Source organism: Talpa europaea, assembly GCF_964194135.1.
Source record: "Talpa europaea genome assembly, chromosome: 7".
NCBI classification, from domain to species: Eukaryota; Metazoa; Chordata; class Mammalia; order Eulipotyphla; family Talpidae; genus Talpa; species Talpa europaea.
This window is the reverse complement of record NC_140074.1, coordinates 2,676,999-2,704,512: the sequence shown is the minus strand read 5'-3', so window position 1 is coordinate 2,704,512 and position 27,514 is coordinate 2,676,999. Positions and strand designations below refer to the sequence as shown.

General features: G+C 65.8%; 1 protein-coding gene across 6 annotated transcripts in view; it reads right to left on the bottom strand.

The window, feature by feature from the left end:
- Positions 1 to 2,333: 2,333 nt before the first annotated feature.
- RAPGEF1 (Rap guanine nucleotide exchange factor 1) overlaps positions 2,334 to 27,514 on the bottom strand; it is a gene marked incomplete at both ends in the record, with an annotated part of 88,058 nt that continues 62,877 nt past the window's right edge. For 3 of the 6 annotated variants that reach the window (XM_084236930.1, XM_084236931.1, XM_084236929.1), the window contains 15 exons: positions 2,334 to 2,484; positions 2,694 to 2,822; positions 3,631 to 3,728; positions 4,652 to 4,753; positions 4,914 to 4,992; positions 6,180 to 6,274; positions 6,388 to 6,472; positions 7,102 to 7,287; positions 7,927 to 8,012; positions 9,675 to 9,784; positions 11,492 to 11,567; positions 12,795 to 12,906; positions 14,275 to 14,363; positions 25,864 to 26,066; positions 26,922 to 27,413. In XM_084236930.1, coding sequence (XP_084093056.1) covers positions 2,334 to 2,484; positions 2,694 to 2,822; positions 3,631 to 3,728; positions 4,652 to 4,753; positions 4,914 to 4,992; positions 6,180 to 6,274; positions 6,388 to 6,472; positions 7,102 to 7,287; positions 7,927 to 8,012; positions 9,675 to 9,784; positions 11,492 to 11,567; positions 12,795 to 12,906; positions 14,275 to 14,363; positions 25,864 to 26,066; positions 26,922 to 27,413 — 2,093 coding nt within the window. Of the gene's footprint in view, positions 2,485 to 2,693; positions 2,823 to 3,630; positions 3,729 to 4,651; positions 4,754 to 4,913; positions 4,993 to 6,179; positions 6,275 to 6,387; positions 6,473 to 7,101; positions 7,288 to 7,926; positions 8,013 to 9,674; positions 9,785 to 11,491; positions 11,568 to 12,794; positions 12,907 to 14,274; positions 14,364 to 15,781; positions 15,875 to 16,692; positions 16,963 to 23,929; positions 24,083 to 25,863; positions 26,067 to 26,921; positions 27,414 to 27,514 lie in introns of all 6 variants that reach the window. The other 3 variants (XM_084236926.1, XM_084236928.1, XM_084236927.1) reach the window with 2 other exon arrangements.

Here is a 27,514-nt window from a genome sequence, read left to right as displayed (position 1 = left end):
GCAAGGACCAGCCGGGTTCCAGTCTCGCAACCTTGGCTGCAGCTCAGCTCTGAGGCCTGTATCAGGCATGGCACCTCCCTGTCCCCTGGGGGCACTGGGGCCAGAGCGGGCTGGTTCTTGGCATTGTAGCTGGTGGGGAGGAGGGGAGTGGAGGCTTTGGGAGCTGAGTGGGGACAACAGCAGATAATGGGGAAACAGAGGCACGGGTGGTGGAGTTTTCCTGAGGAAACAGCTGGTGACTGAGCCACACCAAGTTAGGGGAGGCTTAGTGATGGTGCCTGCAACACCCCAGTTGCTCAGTAGGCAGCTGAGGGGGTGCAGTAGCTCGAGTCTCGGGTCCCTTCTCTTGGACCCTGAAAGTGTCACCGGCCCAGGGACATTAGCTCCACCCCACCTTGGTTTTAAGCTGCCGCCTCCAGCGTGCCAGCCCCTGCCTGCCACGTTCCCCTGTGGTGGCCCTCATGCATGCCCCGGCACGGTGCAGGGCCCAGAGTGGGGGAGCCCCGAGGTGCTGGGTCGTGCAGGTGCGGAGGGGGACTGGAGGCGTGACTGGCGTAGGATGACTGAAGGCCCGCTAGCAGGGGAGCTGCAGCCACTGCAGGGCAAAGGAGGGACTGGATCCCACAGGGTCACCTCCCTGGGTTCCCACAGACGCAGCTGCGGGGCCGGGGGCGGGGCGTTGCGGCGGCGGGGCGGCAGGGGTGTGAGCACAGCACAGCCGAGCCCGCCGGACGCCACCCAGGAGTTTGTTTCACTGGGCGGGCGGGAAGCGGCGCAGTTCTGCGTGTTGACTTGCGTCTCACTAGTGGGGTGCCGGCCACCTCACTCTGGCAGCAGGTCTGGGCCTGGGCCAAGGGCCCTGCCTGAGAGGCCGCAGGGAGGGGCGGCGGCTTGAATGACACCCGGCCACCAGAGGCAGGCAGGCCAACGTGGGCCTTTATTTTTTATATAAAATTTACAGGTCAGGAAACCGCCCCCGCCAGCTAGCTGGAGGCGCGGTACAGTGTCATGGCGGGGAGGGCGGGCAGGACAGGAGCGCCTTCTCTGCAGGGAGCCGGGCCGTCCGGTGGGGTCCGAGCCTGGCCTCAGACCGCACCTCACAGCGGCTGCGAGCGGGAGGGCGGACGCCTGTCTGCCAATAAGTTAAACACACATTGCACGGGCCTCCCAGGGCCGCCCTCGCCCGTCCTCACGTCCCGCCTCCTGCTGGCCCCGTCGGGCCGCGGGGGCCGAGCACGGGGCCGCTGGGTCCAGGGACTGACAGGCAGCGGGAGCCTCGCCCTGGGTGGCGGAGGCCGGGCCTCCCGAGAGCGGGGGGATGGCAGTGCCCGCGCCCACAGCGCAGCACCCCGCACAGCCGGGCGGGGGGGTTGAAATGGGAGGACGAGGAAAGCAGGGAGTGAAGGCGAACCACGCCACACTCACAGCCCCGCGACGGCCGCAAATTAAATAAGAAAGAGCCACGTTCTGGCTGGCAGCGGGGCAGGACGAGAGAACTTCCTCCCTCTCTGTGGCTGGCAGGGAGGAAGAAAGTTCCCGAAGGGCCAGGTCACGGGAGCGGCCCTCCCCGCAGGCCCCGAGCAGGCAGAGTCCGCCCGGCGCGACTGAGTTCCGAGCCCGAGGCTCCGGGACGGCTCCGATTGTCACCTCGGCAGGGAGAGCGGCCTGGGAGCAGCAGATGCTTCTGCTGGAGGAGCCGCCGGCCCCAGGACAGGGGGCGCGGGCGGGTGGAGAGGGCACGTAAGGCACGGAGCGGGGGGCATGGCCCCCAGAACAGGAGGCCCCCGCTCTGCGTGGACTCACCGGAGCCGCTGCCCCAGTGGAACGCGCGTCTTGAGTGATCGCGCTCTCCCCTGCTCCAGCCGGGCCAGCCCCCACGGGGGGTCAGCGGGGAGTGGGGTGGGGGGAGACGGGGGCGGGGGGGGGGGCCGAGGGCAGCCCCTGCCCTGCCGGTGGGCGGCTGAGCCAGTTCTGCGACAGGTGCTCTGGGGCTTCCAAGGCCCTGCCGGCCGTCCTGCCCACGCTGTCCCCCGCTCTGGGGCAGCAGCGTCCCAGCCACCCCTGCTGGCCGCGTGCCCGCTCCGTCCAGGCCCCCCGGGGCGCAGACCCTGCGGGGCCTCAGGCCACACTCGCCTTTCAGCAGATCCGGAACCGGGCGGGGAAGGCGCGGGAAGATGGAGGCCCGGCCTGGCCCGCCAGCTCACACTCCGTCCCGGGACCCGCTGCTGGTGCCCGGCCGGCCAGGTCCGCCGTGCTCCGCGGGGGCGCCGGGGGCCGGGCAGCGTCCCTCGGCCTGGCGGCCTCTCTGAGCCTCTCCTGGCGAACGCCTGCCCCTAGGTCTTTTCCTCCCGCTCTGTTTTCCTCCTGGTTATGTTCCTGGGCTTGATTTTCAGAGACAGTTCCCACAAGGCCTCCTCGGCCAGGTGATCGCTGAAGTCGTTGAAGAAGTTGATGATGTCCTCGTTTCTCCGGATGTCGTAGTGCCTGCGGGGAGGGAACGGTCAGTCGGCCCGAGCCCGCTCCCGGCACGCACTGTCCCGGGGCAGCCGGGGCCCGAGGAGCCTGGGAACCCCTCTCCTGGCCGGGCCTCCGGAGCAGCCCGACCGACTCCGGCGCCGGAGCGCGACTGGGGGGTGGACGCCTGGCCCGGCCTGGCCGCGGCCGCCTGTGGGGAGCGCGCAGGGGCCACTCACGCCTGCTGGAAGCAGCGCATGCTGTCCAGGATGTTGAACTGCTGCCACCGTTTGGAAAAGTTCACCTTCCCGTCGATGTAGTCGGGGTTCCCCAGGTGCACGAAGGTGAGGTCCTGCAGGATGAGCCCCCTGGGGAGGGAGAGCCTGTCAGAAGGGGCGGCTGCAGGCGAGACCGTGGGGCGCCTTCTTCCTGCGCCGCCCCAGCTCAGGCCCACGCGCTGGGGCCTCGGAGAGCGGGCTCAGGCCCCAAGGGTGGCCTGTTGCCGAGACCCTGGGCACCGTCAAGGCGCCGACCGCTGCAGCGCGGGTGGCAGAGCAGCACGTTTGCTGGTATGAAGTCAATAAACGACGGGGACCGGGGGTGTGTGGGGACGCCCTGTGTCAGCACCTGGTGAGGCTCGGTCAGAGGGTGGGAGCCGGCGAGGTGTGACGCGCCCCCTGGGCAGAGCGGCGAGGGCGCTGGCGGGGCCTGAGGGGACAGCGCTCACCCAACAGCAGGCTCTGGGCCCTGCCCGGGGAGGCTTCCCTCCAGGCCCACGGCCCAGGAAGGGCTTGGACCTGTCCTGTGAGTCAAATATGGCCGCTTGAGACCGCGGAGCAGCCAGAGCGGACGGCCCCTGCCCGCTGAAACACTGTGGACGCCGTCTCACGGCCACGCCTGGGGAGCTGCCTCCCGGCCTCACGCCAGGGCCCTCAGGGTGCTGCGGTGCTGTGGCCATTGAGGCCCTGGGGCCATGCCCCCAGGGTGGGGCTGAGCATGCGTGGTGGCAGGTGGGGAGGAGGGAGGAGCAGGACCAGGGACGAGAGGAGCGTGGCTGTTCTTAAAGCTAAAGCCGGCGGTCTCCGTGGGAGCCCCCCAAAGCCAGGGTCTTGCAGCGTGGTCAGGCGTCTCCCAGAGCGACACTGGGCAGAGCCAGTGGGCAGAGGCCCTACTCACAGGTATGGGATGCAGGGCGGCTCCACCTCGGACAGGGCGGCCCGGTAGGCGCGGAAGGAGGACGAGCTGTCGATCAGCGTGCAGTACTCGGCCAGGCCCTGGCGGGAGGGGGCGTGGTGAGCCGGGCGCCGGGCCTGGGCACTGAGCCCGGGAGGCCAGCCTGCTGTGGAGACGGCTCCTGCCTGCTCAGAGCTGCCTCGGGGAGCCTCCCAGTGCTCGGGCTCCGCTCAGATCCACTCACCCGCAGCCTGATGACCGCTGGAAGGGCACATGGAACCGCGTCCCTCCCAGCCTGCCTCTGCTCCTCAGTGCACTCCAGGCGGAGTCCACCTGGGACGGCAGGTCACCTCACAGAGCTGCTCCTGCACATTTCCCAGAATGCCATCCCCCTGCCTCTTCACCTTTTTGGTGCTTCTCACCCTGACGCGCCACTTCCTCCAGGAAACCCTCCCAGCTCCAGGAAGCCTTCACAGCCTCCTGCGTCACTTCCTCCAGGAAGCTTTCCCTGCCATTTTACTACCTCTTGTGTGTTCCTGGAGCAGCCGCTGTGAATGTCTCACTTTTATAACTGCCCCTTGGTGCCACCCCGTGCTATGACCTGCTGGCGGATGGCCCCGTGAGCTTTACCTCCCTCACACCCAGAACGATAAAGGTGCGCTTCCTGGTCAGCACCGCCCCCACCGCGTGTCCTGCCGGAGGGGCCGAGCTCCCGCCTGCGCTCTCCTCTGTGCCGCTGACCTGAACTTCCTCTTCGGGGCCTCCCTAACTCCCAGACCAGCCCTCCTTTTCCTTTTCGCCCCTCCCCTGGAAATACACCTGGTCACAGAACGCCCAACTGTGGCTGCGGGGCCAGAGGCGGTGAGGTGATGTGACACCCCCCGATCCAGGACCCGGTGACGGGAAATGGCGAGGACACGGGGTGGGGGTCAGGCTGCCCAGCCACACGGGAGCAGGGTGCCCCAGGCCTCCACCCCACCTCAGGCCAGCAGGCTCCCCAGGGCCCGGCTCCCCCAGCGCTCACCTCTGAGGTCTGCTTCTGCCACTCCAGCCGGCGGATGGGCGCCGAGTCCAGAGCGGAGAGGATGGCCAGGTAGGAGTTGAAGTTGTTCAGCTTCCGTAAGTGCTGTAGGGGGAGCAGGCATGAGGGCAGGGGGCACGTGGGGCGCAGCACAGGGTGGGAGGCGGGGGTCCTGGGGCAGGGGTGGGGCCCGCTGAGGCAGGGGTTGGGGGCGGGGCGTGAGGAGCTGGGGTGGGATCTGAGGGGACGGGGCTCCCACTGTTACCTTCATGATCTTGATGAACTTCAAGAGCAGCCGTTCCCTGTCCTGAGCCTTTTCCTGTAACATGATTATTGACCGGACCCTGCACGGACGGCGGGAAAGAGGAGATGCTGCCCTGACCAGTCTCCCTGCAGCCCCGGCGGGGGCGTGTGCACCCCTGTGTGGCCAGCACGGGGAGAGCACGGGCCTGCGGGCACTGCAGCCTGCGAGGGACCAAAAGCAGCCCCAGTCTCCTTCCAAGGAGCTCGTGGTGTCCCGGGAATAGTGATAGGCCCTCAAGAACGTGGGGCTGGGGCTGCATCCAAGATGGGGGTGTGCAGAGGCCCTGGAGAAGGCAGAGCTTCCTGCCAACTGTGGCCCTGGGCACTACAGGAGCTGGCAACGCTCCTCAGACAACCTGGGCCCAGGGGAGGACCTGGTGTGTGGCGGGATGGAGCCTCCTGGCAACCAGAGCCAAAGGCCAGCCTCACAGGAGGACCTCACGGTGGCCTTGAAGGCCTGTGTTGTCTTTGCTGGTCACCTGGAGGAACTGCCACCCTTGGCATTGCTGCTTCTGCCCCTCCATGGGCATCAGCACCTCCTCCAGGCAGCCCCCCTGCACCTGGCGAGGGGCTGTCCTCAGCACTGTGTGAGCTATCCTGCCCTGGACACCACCGCGTCCTAAGGGGTGTGGCCCTGCCAGCTCCTGTGCTGAGTGCTCCCTCCCTGCGGTGGGAGGAGACCTGGGCTTTCTCCGGTAAGCGGTCCCGGGAGCACTTCAGAAGCACCAGCTGCTGTCTGGGTGGCAGGTGGGGTCTGCCAGACTGAGTGGCGCAGCTGCCCTGAGTCGCACTTGGTGCTCGTGTTGTTGTTAGCAACATTCTGTCACGTGTCCTATTTAACACCCGGACTTCGGATTGCTGAATAAAGGCTGCACGGAACCCACTCCTTGGCTGATGCTTCTCCTTTCGGGCAGGCGGCGTGGGGACCAGCCCAAGGTGCCTGGTAGTGGGCAGCTTGGCAAGGACCAGCAGGGTGGCAGGCGTGGTGCCCCTGCCCCACCCTGCCACGCACAGCAGACATTACTAGTCGATCCAGTGCTCTTGCCGGGGGAGTCTGGGACTCTTCCTCAACCAGCATCTAGGGGCCCCTCCCGGCCCAGGAGAGGCAGCCAGTCCCTGCCTCAGCGCCCGCGGCCTCACGAGGAGCTGGAGGAGGAGGCGCCGCCTCGTCCTCGCCATCGGAGCACCCCATGAAGCACAGAGCCGCCTGTGCCACGGCCCCACTCACCAGTAGGACATGTTGTTGAAATGCTCGGTGAACTGGGTCAAGTTGGGGCTCTTCTCCTCGTTCTGCTCCTTTGCCCAGAGCAAAACCTCAGGAATCTGCAAAGGAAGTAGACGGGCTCGGCCTGGGGCGGCTGGCTCTCCGCGAGCTTCTCTCACTCAGGGCCAAGCAGCAGCGCCTCCCCTGAGCCCCAGCCCCCTCAGCGCCGCACCTCGATTTTGTAGAAGAGTTCCGCGTCCAGCAGAGTTAGCTGCTCGGCTATTTCATGGCTGTGAAAGTCGTGCAAGGTTCCTGGCCTGGAAGACAGAGACGTGAGAGGTGGGTCAGCGGACGGGTCAGCGGGAGTCCAGGGGCTGGACAATGGAGCCTCACTTCGCAGGGGAGTGGAGCGCAAAGGCGGGCAGGTAGGTCAGGGCCAGGCCTCCAGGGGTCCCTCTCCTGCCTCTGCTGTGTCCTGCAGCCCGCCCTGGGAGCCCGGGAACAGCTCACAGCCCGACCCTCCTCCCCGGGCCCGGTGGTGACACGTGAGGGCTGAGCGCTCACTACCAAGGAGGGGTAAATCAGCAACGTGTCAGGCTGGGGCTGAGGAGGCGGGCAACGGCCTGAACCCTCAGGTGTGTTGGGGATGGCAGGGGCAGCCACCTTGGGGCCTGGGGCACGCCTAGCAGTCTCCTGTCCTAGCCAGTGGGCCTAGCCACCAGTCCCGCTGCCTTCGTCCTGGAAGGTGACTGGTCACAGACATTGGCCTGGAGAAGAGGCCCAGCCCCCTAGGACCACGGGCGGTGGCTGAGGCCCCTCGCCACAGGCCCAGACAGGGCCCAGACAGGGCCAGAACGGGAGTGGGGAAGGTTGCTAGAAGAGCGTCAAGGAAAGGCAGCTACGGGCTGGGGCTGGAGAGGCCAGGTGTGGACTGCGGGCAGCTCACCTGGCTGCTACCCCCCTGGCTGCGAGCGGCTGGTCGGAGTTGGCACAGCGGAGCAGCTTCTTCTGGTCCACCTTGTCCAGGATGTTCTTCCGGAGCACGCGGGCCAGGCTGAGCTCCCCGTTGCACACCAGGCGAAAGACCAGCTCCATGAGTAGCTTCAAGATCTCCTCAGTCAACTCCACCAGGCTAAGGGGTCAAAGAGCCACAGGTGAGGAGCAGGACACGGTGCGGGGGGCCAGCGGCCCCAGACCAGAGTCTACCTCAAGGTACCCGAGGGCCTCACAGCAGGGAGGAGTGGCCAGCGGTATCAGAAACCGCTGTGGGAAGAGCAAGAGGAAAGGCCTGCCTGCCCCCAGGGCCACTGGTCTCACTGGTGCCACAATCAGCAAAGCTGGCCGGGCCTGGGCAAGCGCCAGGGGCAGGCTGGGACCTGGGCAGCTGGACAAATCCTGCCCCGAGACGCTAAGAGGCCCCGGCCCCTTGGACTATCCACTAGGGCGAGGCCCTGAGCTTCCTGCGTGTGGCAGCTGCACAGCCGCGGCTCACTGAACGAGGACCCTCCCCCCAGCAGGAGGGAAAGACCTAAGGCAGAGCCTGGGCTGCCCCCTTCGCCGCCTCCGCAAACCGGGCAAGGGACCAGCTCTGGGGCTGCTGTTCCACGCTGCCCCAGCAGAGCACAGGCCCTTCCTCGGCCCCCTCCCCACCTGCGATGGGGGAGCATGACCCCACGGGGCGAGCCGGGCCCGCCGGGGCTGGCCTAAGGGGTCGGTCATCTCTCCACGGCTGGGGTCAAGGCAGCGGGGCCTGTGGGCAGCAGACACTCACCAGAGCTCGTCCACCACCCGCACCAGCACGAAGAACGTGTTCTTGCTGACCCGCTTCTTGAACGTGTCGGCGAAGGGAGAGAACTTCTCGTACGTGGAGGGGGTTAAGGAAATGGACGTTCTCACCTGGAGGAGGGGGCAGCTCACTCCTTGAGGGGACCGTTCCCGAGAGTTCACGGCCCCTGGGAGCCCCGTGAGTGGGGCACCGTCACCAGGGACGAGGCACCGGAAGGCGAGGGCCTGCGCAGAGCAGCGCCTGGGGCGCCCGCCCAGACCTGCCTCGCCCCACCCTCCCCGCCCGCAGACCGTCTCCCCGGCACCACCCAGGCCCGCCTTTCTGCTGACCAGGATGGAGCTCCGGGGAGGCTCCCTGAAAGGCAGGCGGCGGGGCCGGGCCTCGGGTGAGAGGCGGTGGAGAGCGAAATGCCCCAAAAGTTCCAGAGTTCCCAGGGCCCTGGGGAGATGCCAGGCCAGGGCGCCCTGCAGCCCAACACTCGCCCCGCAGAGCTCCGAGGTGGAGGCTTCTGGCGCGTGCGTCCTGCGGCCCGTCGTGTTCACCGCCCACACCCCCCTCCGGCTCCGTCCGGCTTCCCAGTGAGCGGCCAGTGCTCGGACAGGCCCCAGGGCCTGCAGAGGACCCACGGCCCCAGGAACTTGACGCTGCAGCATTTCTATGAGCAGACTGGGCGGCCGAGGGACGCCGAGGGCCGGAGCTCCGGAGACAGCTCTGTGTGTCCACCCACGTCCTTTCCAAACAGTCAAGCCTGTTGTGCGGTCGCACAACAGCAAAGAATAATGGCGCCCGGGGCCCTGTAACTGTCACGCCACACAGCACCGTGGTTCAGGGAGATCACACGGCTAACGCAGAGCATCAAGCCCGATGCCAGGACGTTCTCGACACGCGAGTTAGGTCCTTTGTGGGGCCGAGAACTTGAGGCAGCGGGAGGGAACCCAAGTCTCAGCAAAGGGGTCTCCCCTCTTTGGTCCTGAGGAGCCAGGGGCTGTAGGGCTGAGCTAGGGGAAGGTGAGGAGCTGGGGAGAACCCGGGGCCTTACAGCCAGCACAGGACTGGGGCCCGCCCGCCCGCCCCGGTGCCGGCAGCCGCCTGCCCAGCAGATGGCAGTGGTGTGCCGTGGCCGGGAGGCGGCCCGAGGGCCGGGCTGGCCCACCGAGGTGGAGCAGCTCCAGGTCAGCGCCAAGGCAGGGTGGCCGGAAGTGGGTCCTTCCAGGCCTGGGGCTGCCCTCGGCCACCACCGTAGGGAGTGACATTTGAAAGGCAGGTGAGGTCGAGCGGCCTCTGTCCACGGCGGGGTCTGCTGCCCGGAGGCGGGGCCTCCCCCACCCAAGGCTGTCGTTTGTCCTGATTCCCTCGAGCCCTGCACATTCCAATACTTGGTACCCAGCACCTGCCGCTCTGGGCTCAGCGGCAGCCGCCGCCGCCCCCAGCGCCCACAGGTCCCTGCCTGCCCCCTCCCTCTAGACTCGGGTCAACCCCTCCTGACCTGGAGCGACCAGTGGCGACACCACCCCCGCAGCACACGCGGGCCGCCTCGGCACCTCAGTCAGCCCTTTCAGGGGGACACGGCCTGGAGAGGCGGCCTTGCTGAGGTCTCAAAGCGAGGACGCGGCTGAGGGGGAGCGCCCTGGGCTGTCACCCGGCCCCATGACTCCCTATGTGGGGGCGCGGGTGGCAACAGGCCCCACCTCCTCCCGGCTCCAGAAGGCCGCGGGCGCGCGCAGCGTGGAGACCGGCGCCGCGGGGCGGGCAGGATATCTGTACTGCAGCTTCTTGATGAGCTCCTCGGGCGTGATGAAGGTCCGATAGGTGGTCAGGAAGGCCTCGCAGTACAACACCAGGTCTAGGGAGGAAGGACGGCTGAGCGTGCCTGCCGGGCGCGGCCCCCGCTGCCGGCATTTGCCAGCTCTGCTTAGGCGCCGTAGACAAAACCGCTACCCGGTGGCAGGACCCCGCAGCTAAATCACGGGCCAAACCGTAGGTGGTGGGGCACGATGACGCCAATCTTGAGGCTTTCCACTTATCGCGAGCCCCAGGCAAAGGCCGCTGGGACGGGCGGGAGGGCACAGCAGGGCAGGACGGCCAGGCCGCCGGGAAGGCACGCGGGCTGGCCGCTCCTGCCCAGCCTTCTGCTGGGAGGGGCTGGCTCTGGCTAGCGCGCCAACCTTTCCAGAACAGCCGCCGCCGCGTTTATGGGTTGCTGTGGGGCGGCCTCGACACTGGGGGAGCGAGGAGCGGAGGGCTCCCAGCGCAGGCCAGCCGTGCTGAGCGCGCCGGGCTCCACTCAGGACTCGTCTGCTCCCGCTGAGGGCGTGACCCACGGCGACAGGCGAGCGGATGCAGGCGCCCTGCCCATGCCCTCGCCTCACCCCTCGCCCGCTTCTCCGGCTGAGCAGCACTGGCGTGGCGAGGGGCACAGCCCTGGATCCCCGCAGCACCGCCCGCCGCCGGCTGGGGTCCACGGGTGCGGGGGGGCAGCCCCTGCTGGAGTCACAGCAGGACCCCCGGGGCTCAGGCTGCTGGACCACCCCCCGCTCACGGCTGAGTTTGGGTTTTTCTCCTGAGAGAGGTGGGCAAGGACCAGCCGACGTTTTCCCCAGCACGGAGGCCAGGGACGCCCCCGCCTCACCACCCGGCCAGGCCTGGACTCCGGATCCTCGGAATCTCGCTCCTTCCCGTAACTGAACGCAGCCACCGAGTTCTCGGGCTGCCTTGCCCCGGGGTCCCTCTGCACCCTCTGGCCACCTGCCGGCCTTGGGCCCCTTGTGCAGCCAGAATGTGAACCCCTCCCCGGCCGGGCGTGGAAGAGGGCGACGGCAGGGAGTCAGGCCAGGGTGGGGCCCAGTGGACGTTCGGGCCTGCGCCTCCCCGCGGCCTCTCTGCTGGGCACGGAGGGCCCTTCGCTAGGGCATCGGCGGCCCCCGAAGCCTGGACTCCAACTCCGGGACAGGCTCGGCCCCGCGCGGAAGGAAGCCAGAGGGCAAAGCTGGCTCGGGACTGGGTTTGTGGGAGCCAAGTCCTCTCTGCCTCTGTTTTTCAAGTTTTCTGCAATGTAAATATTTTTGTACTTCCTGCATAATTTAGAAATTCCCAGAACCGCTCTCTGTCACGAGCTTTGGGAAATCTGCCGTGGAAACACGGGGAGGACGTTGTTTACAGAAATGAAATTGGGGAGTCACGGCTTCAAGGGTGGGTGATGCCCTCCCCTCCCCGCTTTGCCTTAACATGTCTGTGACATCGTCTTTTTAATAATTAAAAAAAAAATGCACCAAGGAGCATGGGGTGAGGCCAGGCCCGGCCCGCCCCGGCCTGCTGGCACCTCCTCCCCTCTCTGCCCGGACACAGCCTCGTGCTAGGAGGGCCCAGAAACTCCACTGCACCCCACGCCGCTGCTCCGGGTGCCCAGCTCTGCGCCTGACGACGCGGGGAGGTGCGCAGGGACACGCCTAGCCTGGACCAACAGAGGACACGACCGAGCGCCAGGAGGCAGAGGTCACCTGCCCCCCAGCCTGAGCACCAGCGCACGGAAGCCTCGAGAGGGCTGTGGTACCTTTCCTGTCCGTCTCGGTCGCGTGGACCAGCAGGATGTCCCCGGATCCTCCTCGCACATCCGGCCCGTCATCGCCCTGCAGTGACAACAGCAGAGGCGGCCTGAGCAGAATGCAGGAAGCCAGAGCCACGGGGGCTGAGACGGCGGAGACCCCAGGATCCCACCCCTGCTCCCCTCAGCCTGGCTGTGCCACCGAGGCGGGGCGGGCCCGCCCAGCTGCCAGGACAGGTGCAGAACTCATCTGGGGCGGGTGGTCCGGGAGCCTCCTGGCACCGCAGACATGAGGGCCTGGAGCTGGTGCCATTCCACCTCGCCCCCTCCACAGCCCACGGGTCTCACGGGGGGGTCCCCACAGGGAGCAGGAGGACCACCTCCTCCTCCCGCAGGGCGACACAAGGAGCAGCACCATGTCCCAGTACACGCCCGTTCTCGAAACAGCAGCGAGCTGCGCGCGCATGAAGCCAGTTCCCAGCATGGAACGCCCGCCAAGCTGAAGTCTGACTTCCAGGTGGCAGAGCCTTTGACCTACGAACAAGCCTGTGGTCGAAAGCGCCATTGCCAGGGCTGGGGCAGGAGCCCAGGCCACACAGCCAAGCTGGCTGGGGCCGCGGCACCCCAGGCCCCAGCAGGACGTGGGGGGTGGGAGATGCACCTGCCTCTGTGGAGCTTCCGTATCTCACCCTGACTCCAGAGTTCTGGACACATCTCAGATTTCTAGCTATGAGTGGGGCAGCTGCGCCGTGACCTGCCAGAGTCGGGAGCCCACCTCTCTGCAGAGGAGCCCCCAGCTTCACCAGGTGCAGCTGTGCAGACGAGGTACCCACCGCTTGTCCCGCGCCTGGGTCCCTGGGTCGGAGCCCAGAAAACACATGGGGGCTGGGCCAGGGCCACCTCACTAAGCCAGTCCTGTTTCTGGAGTCGCCTGGCAGAGGGAGGTGCGAGCTCTCTCTGGCCAGCACCTCTGACTGTGCCAGGTGGGTGCTGCTGTGGCCCCCAATAAGCAGGGCTCAGGTGGAGACGGCTGCCCGTGCTGAGAGCCTCCCCTCTGACCTGCACTCACAGCACCTCCCACCCCGCCACAGGGCATAGAGCTGCTGTGTAACTTGCCAAGATCACACTGGAACAAGTGTCAGCCGGGGGGACAGGCCCTTTCTCCAGCTCTCACCCGCCTGCCCAGCACCATTCTAGCTGCGGGCTCCAACGGAGGCGGCACCTCTGGTGTCTCTGTGGCCACACGCTCCCTGGGCCCCCTCGCCCCCTGTGCCGGCCAGCTGCTGCACCGCCAAGCCCATGATGCCCTCACCTCCTGCTTGAGTGTCAGTCTGGCCATAATTTCCTCATGGTCGATGAGGGTCAGCTCATCCACCTCCTCTCCTGACTGAGCCGACTCCAGAGCATCTGGTGACTGTGGGGCCCTGGAGGGAGAAGTGGTTTGTGTTGCAAGTGTCAAGCAGGCCGCAGGGTCTGTGGCACCCACGGGCTGAGGAAGTGCGCCCTGAGCCAGCTGCCCCGAGGCCTGCGCCCACCCTCCCCTGGGGCCCAAGCTGGGTCTCCAGCTCTGCTGCTGGTGAGTGTGCAGCCCTGGGGCACTTCCTGTGCTCGCTGGACGCGCCCTCTGTAAGCGATCAAGAGGCATCTGGTGGGCTATTTAAATAAGCGGGGGGTCTCATCCCGTGTGCCAAGGCCCCTGCACGAATGTCCAGCTCCAGGGGCAGGTGGGATGGGAGATCTTAACATCTCTCCTCCATGGGACTGAGGACAGGCATGAACCAGGCAGACCAGACCTTGACTGCGGTGCCAGGTCTAACTGGACAGACGGACAGAGGCTAAAACAAAAAGGCCCTCTGAGGGCCAGACAGACACCCTGTGGCCAGAAGTGCTGCGCAGAAGTCTGCTGGTGACGGGAGAGAAGAGGGAGAAGTGCCCGGCGGCAGGAACACGTGGGGCAGCTGGGTTCTCCAGGTCCGGGTGTCTGGAGGGTACCGGCCCTGGTCCCAGGCCCCGGGCACCCCACATTCCTGTCTTATTCTCCCGATTCCCACTGTGGCCCCTGCGAGGTGCTGCTGGCCTGTGCTGCACCCAGGACCCTGGAGGCGCTGAACAGGGAGGGGTGTGGCCCCTGGCCCCTCAGGACGCAGGGAGGCCTGTGTGGAGGGGTGGGTGCCCTGTGGCACGTGCGCTTCGGCAGATCCCCCCACACCCCCGGCCCTGCGCGTCTGACGGCTCATGCCGGGAAACGTCCCAAGAGATGAAGGACGAGGAACTGACATGAAGACTGGCTGCTGATGCTGCTGGCAGAGCAAAGCCCGCCAGCTCTGGGGGAAGTTTCTGGGGGAATTGTGGGGCTGGAGCATGGCTGGGAGACCTGAGGACGCGTGGAACTCACGTAAGCAGGCTTTCAAAATCTCTCTGGGGGCACGCGGAGCACGCAGGGCTGAGCGTGAGATCGGAGAGTCACTTCCAGATGCATCAGCAGCACGAGACACATGTCACGCCCAGAGCCAGATGGCTGCTGGGGAGGGAGCTTCGGGCTCCCCCACTGCACCAGCCCGGGCGAGGCCCCAGAGGGCAGGCCCAGTGAGGTGGATACTGCCCGTGGAAGCCACGGCCTCTGAGGGGGGCTATTCACGACATCTCCTGTCTCCCTGCACTTCCCCGCCCTCTACCCTGAGCAGGCATCACTTCCAGAACAGAACAAAGGAAAGTGCACACACGTGTCCCCAAGGCCTGACGCAGGGGCAGCTCACCCGGGGGACGCGCGGCTTCCCGCGGTCATGGCCTACCTGTCCCCGCCGTCTCTGCTTTCCTTCCCAGGGGTGCCCCCGGCCGACGAGGGGTCTCTGCAAGGTCCGTCTTTCATAGCCGGTGACTCCTGGAAAGAGAAGCCGGTGCTGGTTGTGAGAGGCGCCCCACGCAGCTGAGCTGTCTTCCCGGGCTTGCTGCTGCACAAGTCCCCACAGAGCACAGGCTGGCCACCAGGGACACGGCAGTCAGGGACAGGAAGTACAGGCCCTCCCCTGGAAGCCCCGCTGCTTTTAACATTTCTCTGCTGCCAACCTAGACGGAGCCATCCAATTGTTTCCTGTAAGAAATGACTGCCCACTGCCCCCGCTCAGCAGTGCCCAGCGGGGCCGCACGCCACCTCATTGGCCTGGCCGAGACCGTGTGGGAGCAGGCCCATCACCAGCACCGGGCCAGCACCGGGCCAGCACCATCACCAGCACCGGGCCAGCAGGCCGCAGGGCCTGGACACACCCCAGGTGCGGCCCTGTGCCGGCACCTCCGCTGACTTCTCAGGTAGAGACAACCCGAGCTCTGCTCACGCCCCCAGCGACAGCTCCGTGGGGCCTTCGCTGCCCGGGCGCACGCCGCCTCCCACTGCTCCTGGGGACCCGAGCCCACCTTACTCAGGGACAGCAGCGCCCTGGGAAGCCCATCCACCCGAGGCCAGTGAGAATGGCGGAGGATGACCCCCGCCAGGAGAGCGCCTCGGAGAGAAGTCCGCTCTAAGAGTGGACGCTGATGGAGGTGGGCAGTGAGGGGAAGCCAGCAGTGGGCACAGATCGCCAGAGAGGACTGGTGAGGTGGCAACATCGCTGGCTCCAGGGGTTAAACCCCCTGGAGTGAGGGCGCGCCCGTGTGGATGGCTAAGATGGGTGGGGTGCCCATGGTGGGCAGTCCTAGTGGGACTGGCCATGCTCTCAACAGGTGGTGCCTTTTGAGCTGGTCATGGGGAGGACAGAGTCCTCCCGGCTCCTCCCTCGAGGGGCTGGTTCCACACAGGATGGGGTGCCTTTGAACTTGGGCACGACCAGCTGCGGCAGACCTCGGAACACCGTGTGCTCAGGGGTGCGTCTGCACCTCATCTGTCTGGAGCCGGGACAGCAGGCGGCACTGAGCTCCAGGAGGGAGGGTATGAGGAAGCAGGGGTGCCTGCCAGACCCTCCAGCCACCCGGATGCTGTTTGTCTGGGTGAAGGGCCATGATGGGGAAGAGGCGGTGAGATGAACCCACGCTGGGAGAGGGGGTAGAAACCCCAGTGACCTGACAGGCCACGCCAGGCTGCTCCCGAATCCCACAGCACCCGTCTGGCCAGGCCGAGGCGCCAGGCATGGATGTCCAAGCCAAGGCAGCCTCCACGCAGGCCCCTCCTCCACCGCTGAGCGTGCTGGGCTGACGCGGGCGAGGCTGCGGGCTGGTCTGCGGGTGACGGGGCTCAGCCAAGAAGCAGCAGGGGCCCGACGCCTGCCAGGCCAGCCGCATGCACGAGGCAGCCCCGAGGTTACTTACTCCTCGAGAGACAGCCAGCTCCTCGCCGCCCTGGCCAGAGGAGTACAGACTGACGTATTCGCCCTCGCCAGCGCCCTCGCTGGCGTGTTCTCTCTGGGGAGACAGGATGAGAGGAGACGCGCATGTGACGGGCCTCCAGCCAGTGCTGGTGGACGCTCCCCTCACGACAGGGAGGATGGTGCCAGCTGCACCCCATTCTCCTGCGTCAAAACCACTTTGGCCTCCTTGGCCTCTGTTCACGGGACCCCACGTTCCTGCTGGATCTTCTCAAGGATGTTAAAGGCCATGCAAGCCTTCCTGGGAGAATCCTGTCTCCTCCTCTGTTGGAGTGGGGACAGCGGGGGTCCCCGTGCGGAGGCGACTGCCAGGCAGGGAAGAAGCAGCCCCCACGACACCATGGCACGCTGCAGCTGGCCCCCACGTGGCCTCTGACTCTGCTCTGCCGGCCCATGTCCATGCCAGATTGCGGGCCCCGTGCCTAGCGAAGTGCTGGCTATGCCTGCGGCCCAGGATACAGGCGCGCACTGCGGCCGGGCCCAGGGAGCGGCCTGCGCTTTCTCTGAAAGTCACCTAACCAGAGCACGCTGTAGCAGCACGCTGTGCCGCATGCATAGTGACGGCCTGTCCCGTGGTCACACTCACGGTGATGGCCTGTCCCCATGGTAACATGGTGACAGCCTGTCCCCATGGATACAGTGACGGCCTGTCTCCATGGTCACACATACAGCGACAGCTCGTCTCCATGGTAACACGCTGACAGCCCGAGCCCTGGTTATGGGGCCTCTGTGCAGAAGGTCCAGCTTCTGACCTGTGACCGGCCAAAGCTGGATGGCTGGTGGGGATCAGGAGACGCCACCGCAGCGCCTGGCTTTCTCGGAACGTGCGGCCCACGGGGGCGGGGGGGTTCTCACCGAAGGCGTCTGGGGCGAGTCAGAGAGAGAGGTTTCGGGAGGACGGCGGACAGCGTGCCCGTGAGCGGCGCGCTCCTGAGGAGCGGGAGGAGGCCCGTCCACGGTGCCGGGAGGCGGGCCGGTGGTCGGCGCCGCCAGCTCAGAGCTCTGGGACTGGCGGACAGGCAGGAAGTGTGGAGAGGAAGAGGAGGTAGGCGGAAGGAAAGGCTGAACGGAAGCGTGGTTGTGAGGCACGAAGTCCTGGGAGAAGGACCTGAACACAGACTTGCACTGCGGAGAGCGAGAACGAGAGACGAGGAGACAGACAGAGAACAGGTGGTTAGAGCAGCACGGCCGGGCGACGGGCCGTCCACGGGAACGCCCAGGAGGCCCACCGGTCAGGCCCAGGCGACCCCGTCCTCCTCAGACCCGAGGACCCTCCCGGCCCATCCTCCCTGCAGACCGGCGCCGGCCTCCGAGCCTCAGCAGCGCAGGGGCCCCAAGGGAGAGAGCCCCCACGTGCCTGTCGCTCAGCGCCCGAGCCAGGCCCCACGCCCGGCCAGCAACGGGCCACCTCTACGCGCGCTACCTGGAGGAAGCGGGCTGTTCAGTGGGCCCTGGCTGACGGTGCGGGCGGCTGGCCCTCACTGCGGGCCCCTTTTGGGAAGACAGCGGGACGGTAATTGCTAAGAGGGCACATTCTTGAGTCACACAGCCCTGGGCTCCAGGCTCCCCTTTCTACCGTGTGATCCTGCGTGAAGCATTTAAGTTCTTGTGCCTCAGTTTTTTCGCCTTCCAGACACAGACAGAGACAGCAGCACTGCTCTCACCGAGCCCGCGTGGATTTCAAGGGCGGACACCTCTGACCCGAGTCAGGGCTGACACGCAACAGGCATTCCGTCCGGGTCATCTGTCGTCCCTGAACTCCCCAAATACCAGCCCACTGGCTGCTCTGAGCAGAGCAGGGCACCTGACAGGCTCCCAGCACTGGCTGCGCACCGAGTGCCGGGGCACGCGGGCACCCACGCGGGAGAGGACCCGCCACCACAAGTCGCCCGAGCGCCTAGAAAAACGGCTGCTCACAGCAGCCTGGGGTCTGGGAGGCAGCAAAGCCTCCTCCACTGTCCGGCACCTCAGGTGAAGTGCTGACTGGGGTGGGGGCCTGGGGACACCTCAAGGGTGTGGACTGTGGAGGGAACGGCAGCCTCCAGGAGGAAGGAAGGATCTGGCCTGCGCCCCCCCCACCTCGCCCCGGGGCCCCGCCAGCCCCCGGCCTGAGAGCAGCCTGGAATGCCAGCTATGCAGTCAGCTGGGACAAGAGCCAGGGTGGGGGGACCCGGAGGGCGGCGGGTGGAGGGCTGCTCTCCTGCCCCACTCGCGCCCTTGGCGCCCCGCGGCTGTGCAGAGGCTGAGGGTTGTCACCACACTATTGCCAATGGGCCCCGTCTCTCCTGATGCTCCAGAGAAGTATTTCCAGGCCCTCGAAGACCATATTTGTTCATACGGGCAAGGAGAAAGGCAGGGCGGGCCGTGGACACAAACACTGCCTCACCACCGCCAGGAGCTTATTTTAGGACTGGCGGGTGCCCGGCTTTGCTCCTGGCGGAGACTGTGACCACAACAGGGGTTGGTATTTATAGCCAGAGGGACTGCTGGTCTGAAGACTTGCAACACGAGGGGCTACCGTCGGGAGCCCTGCAGGCCCAGGCCTATCAGAGTAAGGGCCTGTGACGGAAAGCAGTTGGGGGGCTGGCCCCTAACCTCAGTCCTGACCACCCAGCCAGCCAGAGGTCAGGGCAGGAGGCTCGGAGGACGAGCACGAGGGCCCAGCCCTTTCCGCTTCTCAGATGTGGGGTCTGATGAACCATGACCCCTCAGAGCAAAGCTGGAGAGGCAGGCGGGAGGCTGCGGCTAGGAGGTGGCGTGGGAAGGCCCACATCACCCTCAGACTGCCTTTTTGGGGGCAGGTCCAGGCCCCCGCCATGCACCCCTAGCTCATGCCTGCTAGTTTCACACAGGGTCTGGGCGAGGGCTCTGTGATGGCCAGCACGCCAGGCAGTGAGCAGGGGGTGAGGGACAAGCCGGGAGGCACAGGAGGTGGCCAAGCCACCCGAAGGGGCCGGCCCCAGACCTCGCTGGCCCTGACAGTCATGGTGGGCGTCCCAAGGATAGCTCCGTGTCACGCTGGTAGGAAAGCAGATCTTTAAATGAAAATCTCCAGTTCTGCTATAATAGGACAGACGTTCCACGCAATTCCTTTGACTCTGAGGGACCTGGGAGCCGGGGAAGGCAGGTGGGGGCCAGCGTAGGTCATGCCACAGGCCAAAGGACCCCGGGGGCACTGGCTGCCCCACAGCGACGGAGGCCACGTCCTGGGGCTCACAGCTCGGCCGAGCCCGGGGCAGAACTTGGTGTTGGGGGAAGTGTTGGGGCGGTGCCAGAGGCGAGCTGTTGGGGTGCACTGGGCTCAGGCACGGTGAAGACCCCATGTCTCAGACGCCACTTAGCAAAGCTGATGAGCCATGAGAACTGCCTCCAGGCCTCGCTTCCTCTCTCAGAGACACCGCACCCCGGGCTGCTGTCCTGGACGCTGAGTCTGGCTCTCTGCTGCGGCCCACACCCTCAGAGTCACTGGGGGTCTCCTGCAGAGAAGCAGTCTCAGGGGTCCTCAGAGCTGGCCACCAGCACGTACGCCACCCCAGCAGATGAGCGGGAGGCGCGGCTTCTGGCTCCAAGCGCTGTCCCAGTTAGCTGTATCTTCTGCCCTAATTTAGGCCCAGAGGCAACTTCCTTTTTTCATGCCCTTGTGTTTTCACGACAGTGTTCTATAAAATGTCAAACTGTGACTTTCCAGAGTGGAGTGGAGGACACCACGGAGGCCCCGGTTGCCAGCACGCGCAGAGGCCTGTTCAGGCCTGCAGCTCCTGCGACCAGCCTTCCTGCCCAGCCGCCCAGCGCTCAGCATTTTCTTATTTACTGACAATCAGCCGTTGAGAAGTGCCCTCCCAATGCTGGGTTGTTCACGATGGGGATCTGGAGCTCTAACTTGACCCTGGGCAAATGGTGTAGCTTGTTTGTCCTGCATTCTCCACTTCTAAATGGGGGTCAATGCTCCATCCAGGGCAGTAGAAAGGGGCCCTGGCAGGTGGAGTGGCAGTGTGGCCTTGACGTGACCATTGCTTGCATGGCCAGCACCCTGGAGCTTAAGTCACGGAGGCCCCTCCTGGGGATGGTCTGGGTGGAATCACAGCACCTCGCAGGGGCCCCCACACAGCCTGTGTCCACAGCAGGCCACGCAGCTCACCCAGAAAACTCTCAGGCCTGCTTTGTATGCCCCCGAGGGCCTTAGAAACCTGGGTGGGGGCTGGCCTGGGCCACCTCCTCTGTTGGGTGTGTCCAGGCCCAGGGTGGGACTGAATGTGACTTCACACTTTAGAGGTAGTGCTGGCCCACAGCCCCGGGGTCTTTTAGCAAGGGCAGAAGAGCAGCCGGGTATCCATCAAAGCCTACTGGGCCCTGCAGACAGGCGCTGCCTGAGTCCTGGGCCAGCCAGCCAGCAGCCAGAAGCTCTTTGTCAGTGGAGAAGGAAAATGAGGAAGGGATCGGATTCTTGGCCGTAGCCCGGGACCAGAGCGGGTGATTCACATGACAGAGTGGCTGTGATGGGACGAGTCGCAGCAGGTTGTTCTGATGAAACGCGGGGTCAGGGAGGATGGTGTGACGGGGGCGGAGGGCCTCCTGGTGGCTGCTCATTGCTTCTGGGGGAACAAGGTCTCCCTGGTCAATGGCATGTCCCGGAGCGCCGACTCAGTGACGGCTGGTGCTGACTGTCACAGCAGGACACCCACCCCGCGGGCGCTGTTACTGCAAGGCCTCTGACGGGTGTGTCTGCGCGGTGTTACCTGTGACCTGTTTCTCTTTACTCCGCAGTGAAGGCTTAGAGGGCTGGGAGCTGCAGATTCAGGTCCACGGGCCAAGCGGGGAGGGCTGGGGGTGGGAAGGGTGGGGGCGGGAGAGGGAAGTGCTGGGTGGGAGTGACCAGCCTGTGCCAGCAGAAGTGTTGGGGGTGGGGGCTGCCCCGAGCCCAGGAGCCCGAGGGAAGCGCTGGGCCTGGCTCCGCAGGGATAAGGTGTCTGGCCGCAGGGATAAGGTGTCTGGCCGTGGCAAGAGCAAGGCCCGTGAGGAGCCACAGTGCTTGCGGGGCAGGGAGGGAGGGTGTGGTGGGGCTGGAGGGAGCAGGTCAGCCCAGGGCCCGCCGTGGGGAGGCAATTATGTCACAGAGGGTGGTGCGCCCATGGTGGGAGAAACAGGGGGCGGCAAGACGGGGGTTGGGGGGTGGCACGTGGAGCTCTGCGCCCTGGTCCCAGGGCCACTGCCTGGTGAGGAAACGCCACACTGGGGTCTGCAGGACACACTTGACTGCTAGGCCCTGAGGATGGGGAGGGTCGGTGTCCACAGGACACCGAGCTTGGGGCCACGTGAGCCATGCTGAGGCAGGAGGCCCAGGCCAAAGCCCCATGGGGACACGCACCTCGGAGAGAAGCCTCTGTCCCTGCGCCACGGGGCGTGGACACACCCTCGTCCCTCACAGCGGAGAGCTCCGCTGGGCGCGAGGCGGCAGGAATGTGCAGGAAGGAGGGACAGATGAGTGCTGGGGCCGCGGTCCAGGCCCTCGGGGTGCCTGGAGACCCCCCCTCAGCTGGCTGGTGGCCGGAGGCGGGGCCTGAGGAGCGACAGAAGAGCCACGGCACCCGGGAGTGCAGCAGGCTGCTTCATGGCAAGGGGCCGCTTGACTTAACCCAGGAGTCCCAGGGTAAGGAAAGGTCTCGAGAGGGCTGCAGCGCCAGAACTGCGCGCGGGGTGGTAGGTACCCGTGACTGACAGCGGGCAGGAGAGGAGGCGCAGGGGATGGTCTGGGGGGCAGAAGAAGGGCAGTTCACATCAGCACCCGAGGGCGTGGCAGCCCACGGGGCTCAGAACAGGGAAGAAGCCGGGGAAGGGGCGTGAGAAGGAGGAGGCCATGGGGGCTCTGCATGGACAGGGAGGGGCTGGTGCTGGGGACCAGAGCTGGGGGTGGCCACTGGCAGTGGGGGCACGTTTGGGCCCCGCTGGGTGAGAATGAGGTGTTGGGGCGCCACGTGGCTCCCCACTGCTCTCCTGCCACAGACACCTCCTTCTCCTAGGACAGGTCAGGCGTGCGCCCTGCGTCAGGCTGCTGCACGTCGGCACAGCTGCTCCAGTCTCCCAGCATCAAGGCCGGAAGGGAATGGGGAGCGAGGAGCAGGGGACACTCCGAGGGCTGCCACTGTCGTCTTCCTCCGGTGCCTTTCAGGAAGTGTGCGAGGAGCTGTCGGGTTTGCCTGCGGTTGCACCGTGTGCCCCTTGGGATCTTCATGCACTGCAGGCACAGGGCCCGGAGCAACGGGTGGGGATTCAGGAGCCCAGAGCTCCTGTCAGCTAATCTCAGATGTCAGTGGTGAAGATGGTGCCCAGGTCGTTACCACCAGGGTCACTTCTCTGGGTGTCAGCCTGTCAGACTAGACGTTCCAGACATTCAGGTCACTGCTGATGGCTCCTGAGGCTGGGGGGCTCTTCCAGTGACACAAAGCCCCGCTATTGCTCAGCCCCTGGGCTCCTGTGCGGGGCAGGGGCTGAAACACTGTTTCTGACGCCTTAAGACTCCCCCCACGCCGGGCCTGCAGCCTGCTCACACCCGAACTAACGAGGACGCCCACAGACATTCTCGGGCTCTGCGGCCAACAGCCCAGCCCCCTGACGCTGCTCAAAGGAGCACTGTAGACTCTTGCAGGAGGACGCACACTAGCCTCCTGTTCACAGAGGGAAAAGCCAGTCAAGAGCTGGGTTGTCTCAAGGCCAAGTGTTGCAAGATTTGTGAACGGAGCTTCCAGAGGGCGTGCGGAGGACACAGAGGGTGTCTGTGTGGGCGCCAGGCGGGGTGGGTGCTGGGGCCTTCACAGCACGTGCAGGGCTGCTGAGGGCTCGAGACGGCGAGGCCTCGCACCCCAAGGGAGATTGTGCTTCACGGTCCTCACGACAGGCACAGCCACTTGCCTGGGCACCAGGCAGCTCCCAAAGGTACAGACTGCGCGAGCCAGCTCGGAGGGCCCGAATAGTCCCCAAGTCAACCTCGTGGCTTATGGGGGGAGGAAAGGCCACCAGGGTCGAGTCGTCTGTCCAGTTCTCAGGGACAGTCAGAAGCAGAAACAACTAGAGCAAGGCCAAGAACAAGCAGCTTTCTATGCCTACTACCTGCCTGGCTGTGTCCTCTGATTTGACTTAATTTTCGCGTTCTTAAGACGAGAAGCGAGTAAGTGTATGATCCTAGCGGGAAGAAGACTCAAGGCAGAGGACAGGTGCCACCAGGCTCTAGCCGGCCGGGCGTGGAACCCAGTGTGGCTGCTCCGGGCATCTGCCCTGCCACGCAGTGTCTCGGTGCGAGCAGGCTAGAGGCAGAAGGGAGGACAGACCCGCGCCAGTGAGAGACACAGCCCAGCCCATGCCTGCTTCCAGCCTGGGTCCCCGAAAGCCCAGAGGTAAACTATTTCCCATTCTCCCTCCTGCACCCATGCTCCTCCACGAGCTGAGGGAGACACAGCTCTCGGGAGGCGGCTCCGTCCCCTCTGGCTGGGCCAGGCGGGGACTTACCAGTGAGGAAGGCATGGAAGGGGGCTGTGACGCCCCAGCCCAGGCCTCACACACCTCACACTCTCCCCTTTGCATCCTGGGAGCCCTGCCAGGTACCCCGGGAGCAAGCTGGGTCATGCAGTCCAGCCTGGGTCCCACTGCCATCAGCCACTTAGGCCCCCCACCCCCAGCCTAAGTCACGACAATGGCTGCTGCTGGTTTAAGTCACCAAGTGTTGGGGTGACTAGCTGCGCCGTGAGAGCTGACTGACAGAACGCTCCTGTGTGACCCTGTCACAGCCCGCTGAGGCCTCCTCGCCTGGGCTTTGCTTCCCACGCGAGGGACATCCCTCTGTAAACAGAGCACCTGCAGGGCCGACCCCAGGCCCAGTGGGAGAGCGAAAAAAAATTCCTGCCAGTTTCTGCCAAAGTGAGAACGTCTAGAGCGTGGCCACGGACACGGCCTCTTCCCGCCCCCTCCCCGCCTCCAGGGCCACAGAGAACCCGGGACAGACCCTCTCCTGCCCCTGCTGGGTCCAGTTGCGGGCAGGGCGGGCGCTGAGGGGAGGGCTGTGCACGTGTTTCCCAGGAGGGAGCAGCAGGGAGCGACTCACCGAGGGCACGGCGCCGTGCCGGCCGAGAAAGGGGTTAGAGACGGACACAGTGATGCCCTGAGCGGCACTGCCGTCCTCGGGGGTGAAGGCCACTTTAGTTTGCTGGACACAGTAGGAGACAGAGGAGAAGGAAGAAGCAGCATAGGAGGCCTGCTGGGCAGAAGGACGAGAGAAGACGGGAGGAGGGAGAAGAGCGGAGAAGAGTCAGGCGCGCGTGGAGGCAGCTGTGCCCGGCACTCGGGTGGCTCCGCTCGGTTCAGGACCAAAGGCGCCTGCACGGCTCCCTGGACAAGAGGACGCCTGCTTTCACTTCCCGGGACAGATCAAGGAGCCAGCTCTGCACAGACGGTGTCCAGCGGACGCAGTGCGAAGGCGGCAGGCGGCCACGTGGGCTGGGCGCGCGCGGCTCCTCCGCCTGTTTCAGGCCACAGGCCTCCCCTCCCCCGCCCCACCCGCAGGAGCAGAGCGAGTGCCACCCCCACAGGCCAGCAGCCGGGCCGCCTGGCTTGAGCCTGGGTCCGCCACGCGGGGCTTCTGTGGGTGAGGTGGGGTAACGGTGGGGAGAGCTGTGCGCACCTGGAACCACACACCACCCCCCACACACGGGCCTCCAGGCATGATCACCAGCACCCGGTTGCCTGTACACCAGGATGACACACTGGACAGAGAGCATGCTGGGTGCCCGTGGGGGTCAGGCTTGGTCCCCGGACCATCTGCTTCTCAGCCTCAGGCTACCCACAGCCGGGCGACAGGGGTGCGGAGAGGTCAGTGGAGCTGCCTGGGCCCAGGGCTCTCGAGGGAGGCCTTCTCGGCACTGGGCCCCTCACCACTGCCCTGCTGTGGGCAGACGGCCAGAGCCCCTGGGTGCCCTGACCCCACATGTGCACATCTGGGATCTGCCCCAGGGTACCACTACAGCCTACATGCCCACGGCCAGCCGGTGGGCACCTACAGTCTGGGCTGGGCGTCCCAGGGCAGGCATGTGGGGCAGGGCCCTGAGCCAGAGCCTTGGCTCTCCTCTGCTCCACCAGGGGCCCCTTGACAGCTGGTATGGCGCAGCCCCTGGGCCCTGAATGTGGGGGGCCTTGGGACTCCTGGGGCCATGTAGGCGCCACACACTCGCTGTGCCCAGGCTGCTGTGGGGCTAATCAGGGGCCTCTATCCTTCAGCGGACAGTGTCCTCCCAGGAATGCCAGGGCACCATCACATCCTGAGAAATGGCCCGACTGCCACCTTGGCCTCCTGTCTGTTTAAAACGCTGCCAGGCTGGTGAGCAGCAGTTGAGCAAAACAAGCTGCTCTGGAAGAGTAAAGAATGGCCGCTGGGGGCCCTGGAGGGTGCCCGGCTCAGGCCGGGTTCGCAAGGAAACTGGCGGCACAAAGCAAGACTTGGCGGCACAGGGCAGACCTCCAGCACCCCTGGCGTCCGGCCGGGCAGCGTCATCCATGGGACGTCCACACAGGAGGTGTCTGAAGGAGGAGGGGCCGTGCCTGCAGCACAGAGCAGCTCTGTGTCCAGCCGCCCCGTGTCAATAGAGCCAGTTTCCACTGGGCAGGCCTGGCCGGGCCGATGCGGCCAGTCTCTAGGGTCAGCCGTTACGTGAATGAGTCCACGCAGACGGCTGCACAGACCAGGCCCTGTGCTCTGGGGAGCCCCGCCCTCGGGGAGTCTGCACTGGAGCCAAAGGAGAGACGAGACTACAGGGACTGTCAGCAGAGAACGTGACCATTCTGAGCGCAAGCCAGTCCCAGCTGCGTGGGAAAACGAGGCACCAGCACCCCAGGGTAGCAACAAGGCGGCGCAGGCGGTGGAAGGGAGAGCGCCCAGGTGGGGGAGGGCGAGCCGACAGCTGAGGATCTGGGGTCCCAGAGACCTGTGGGGTCAGGCCGCTGTCCGGGGTGGCAGTGCAGACGGAGGGGAGAGGGGCTGCTTACCAGCTGGCGCTGCTTCGGGGGCAGGGCGGGAGGCGGGGCCAGCTCCTGCGGGCCATCTGCGCTGCTGAAGGAGTCCGTGATGCCATACACCTCCATGAGCCTCCTGTTCTTCTTCTGGTAGACGTGCTCGCTCTGCGGCGTCTGGTAGAACACAGAGGGCTGTGGCTCCGAGTAGTCCTCCAGCAGCTGCATGTAGGCCAGCACTGCGGGCGACAGAGGGGCAGGGTGGCAGGCCCAGTGTCACGGGTGCAGGGCTGGAAGCGCCCCCTAGAAGCCCCCATTCTCACAGCCATCAGGGCATGTTCCCCAGAAAGCACGAGAAAGTGGTGCTACCCCTCTCCCAGGTGCCCAAGGGAGATGGCTGCAGCACCCTCAGGGACGGACGAGGGCAAGGGTGAGGCACTTGAACACGGCACAGGCATCCTTGCCTCTCTGCCACTGGGTCCTGCTTGCCACCCACAGGAGCTGCCTGGCCCACACGTGGGGGTGACTAACACCTGCTGAAAGCTGCAGGCCCTAAACATCAAAGGGCTGCCATGCTGTTGGCTGAGGGTGGCTCCCCAAGGCGAGGTGCAGCCCCTGCAGAAGGCTCACGCCCCTCGCCAGCCCTAAGAGCTGGAAGGGTGGCCCCCACTCCACTGCCAATGTCAAGCACGGGTGCCAGAAGCCTGGGCCTATCCCATGAGACCATGCGGCCGCTGGTGAGAGTGTTCAGCGCTCAGCTCTGAGCACCACCACTCCGAGTTCCAAGGTGACTGTGGACAGCTGTGGCAGCAGCTTACTGTGTGTTGTTTTAAATTTATTTATGCATACAAGAACTGGGTGCAGGCCAGAGGTGTGGGGGTATGTGAGAGGACTCATCAGAGCCAGAGCGGGGAACAGAACAGGCAGACTGACTGAAATACACTGCTGAGGGGAGCAGCGGGGAGACAGGTGAGGTCTGCTGCGCCCTGTGGGTCAGCACCTGGCCGGGACAGAACTCAGGCCACAGTGGCTGGCGATTGCACGATAGTGCTGAGACTTAACCCTTGCGCCCCCAGGGAGGCCCATAAGCTTACTGTGTTTGTTTTTCTTCTCTGGTAGAGGAGGTGGTTTTTCTGGGTCCCCTACTGACTCAGGAACAGTGAAATCTCCTACGAATTCGACAGCGGTGGAGGATGCTGTGTGCTGAAAGGGGAGGACGGCGGCGAAGGGCATGAAGGCGCCGGCCTGGACGGCGGCCTGGGGCTGGAGGTCCTCCTCGGAGATGTTGTCGTACTGGGAGGGGTGCCGCTCGTAGGACACCCTGCAGCCCGGGCCGTCTGCGGCCTGCGAGGGTGCGCTCCTGCGCTTCTTCTCGGGGAGGGCGGGTGGCAGGTCCGTCTGCGGGGCGGAGGGCCCCTCCGGTGGGGGGCAGCTGCTGGGCAACTGGAAAGGATGGCCAAGAAATGGAGACCCAGCCTCCCCCAGGGACTCCGGCAGCGGGCTGAGGTCACAGGCCACCGGCTGAGGTAGCTGGTCCGCGGCGGAGAGGTCCTGCTGAAGGAACTCGTAGTCGGGGTCGTAATGCTCTGCACCAAGCGGAAAGACGGCCGTCAGCCGGGGCCTTGCAGAGAGACACCCCGCCGCCCGCTGCCCCTGCCCGCCCCAGCCCCCTGGCCCCCCTGTACCC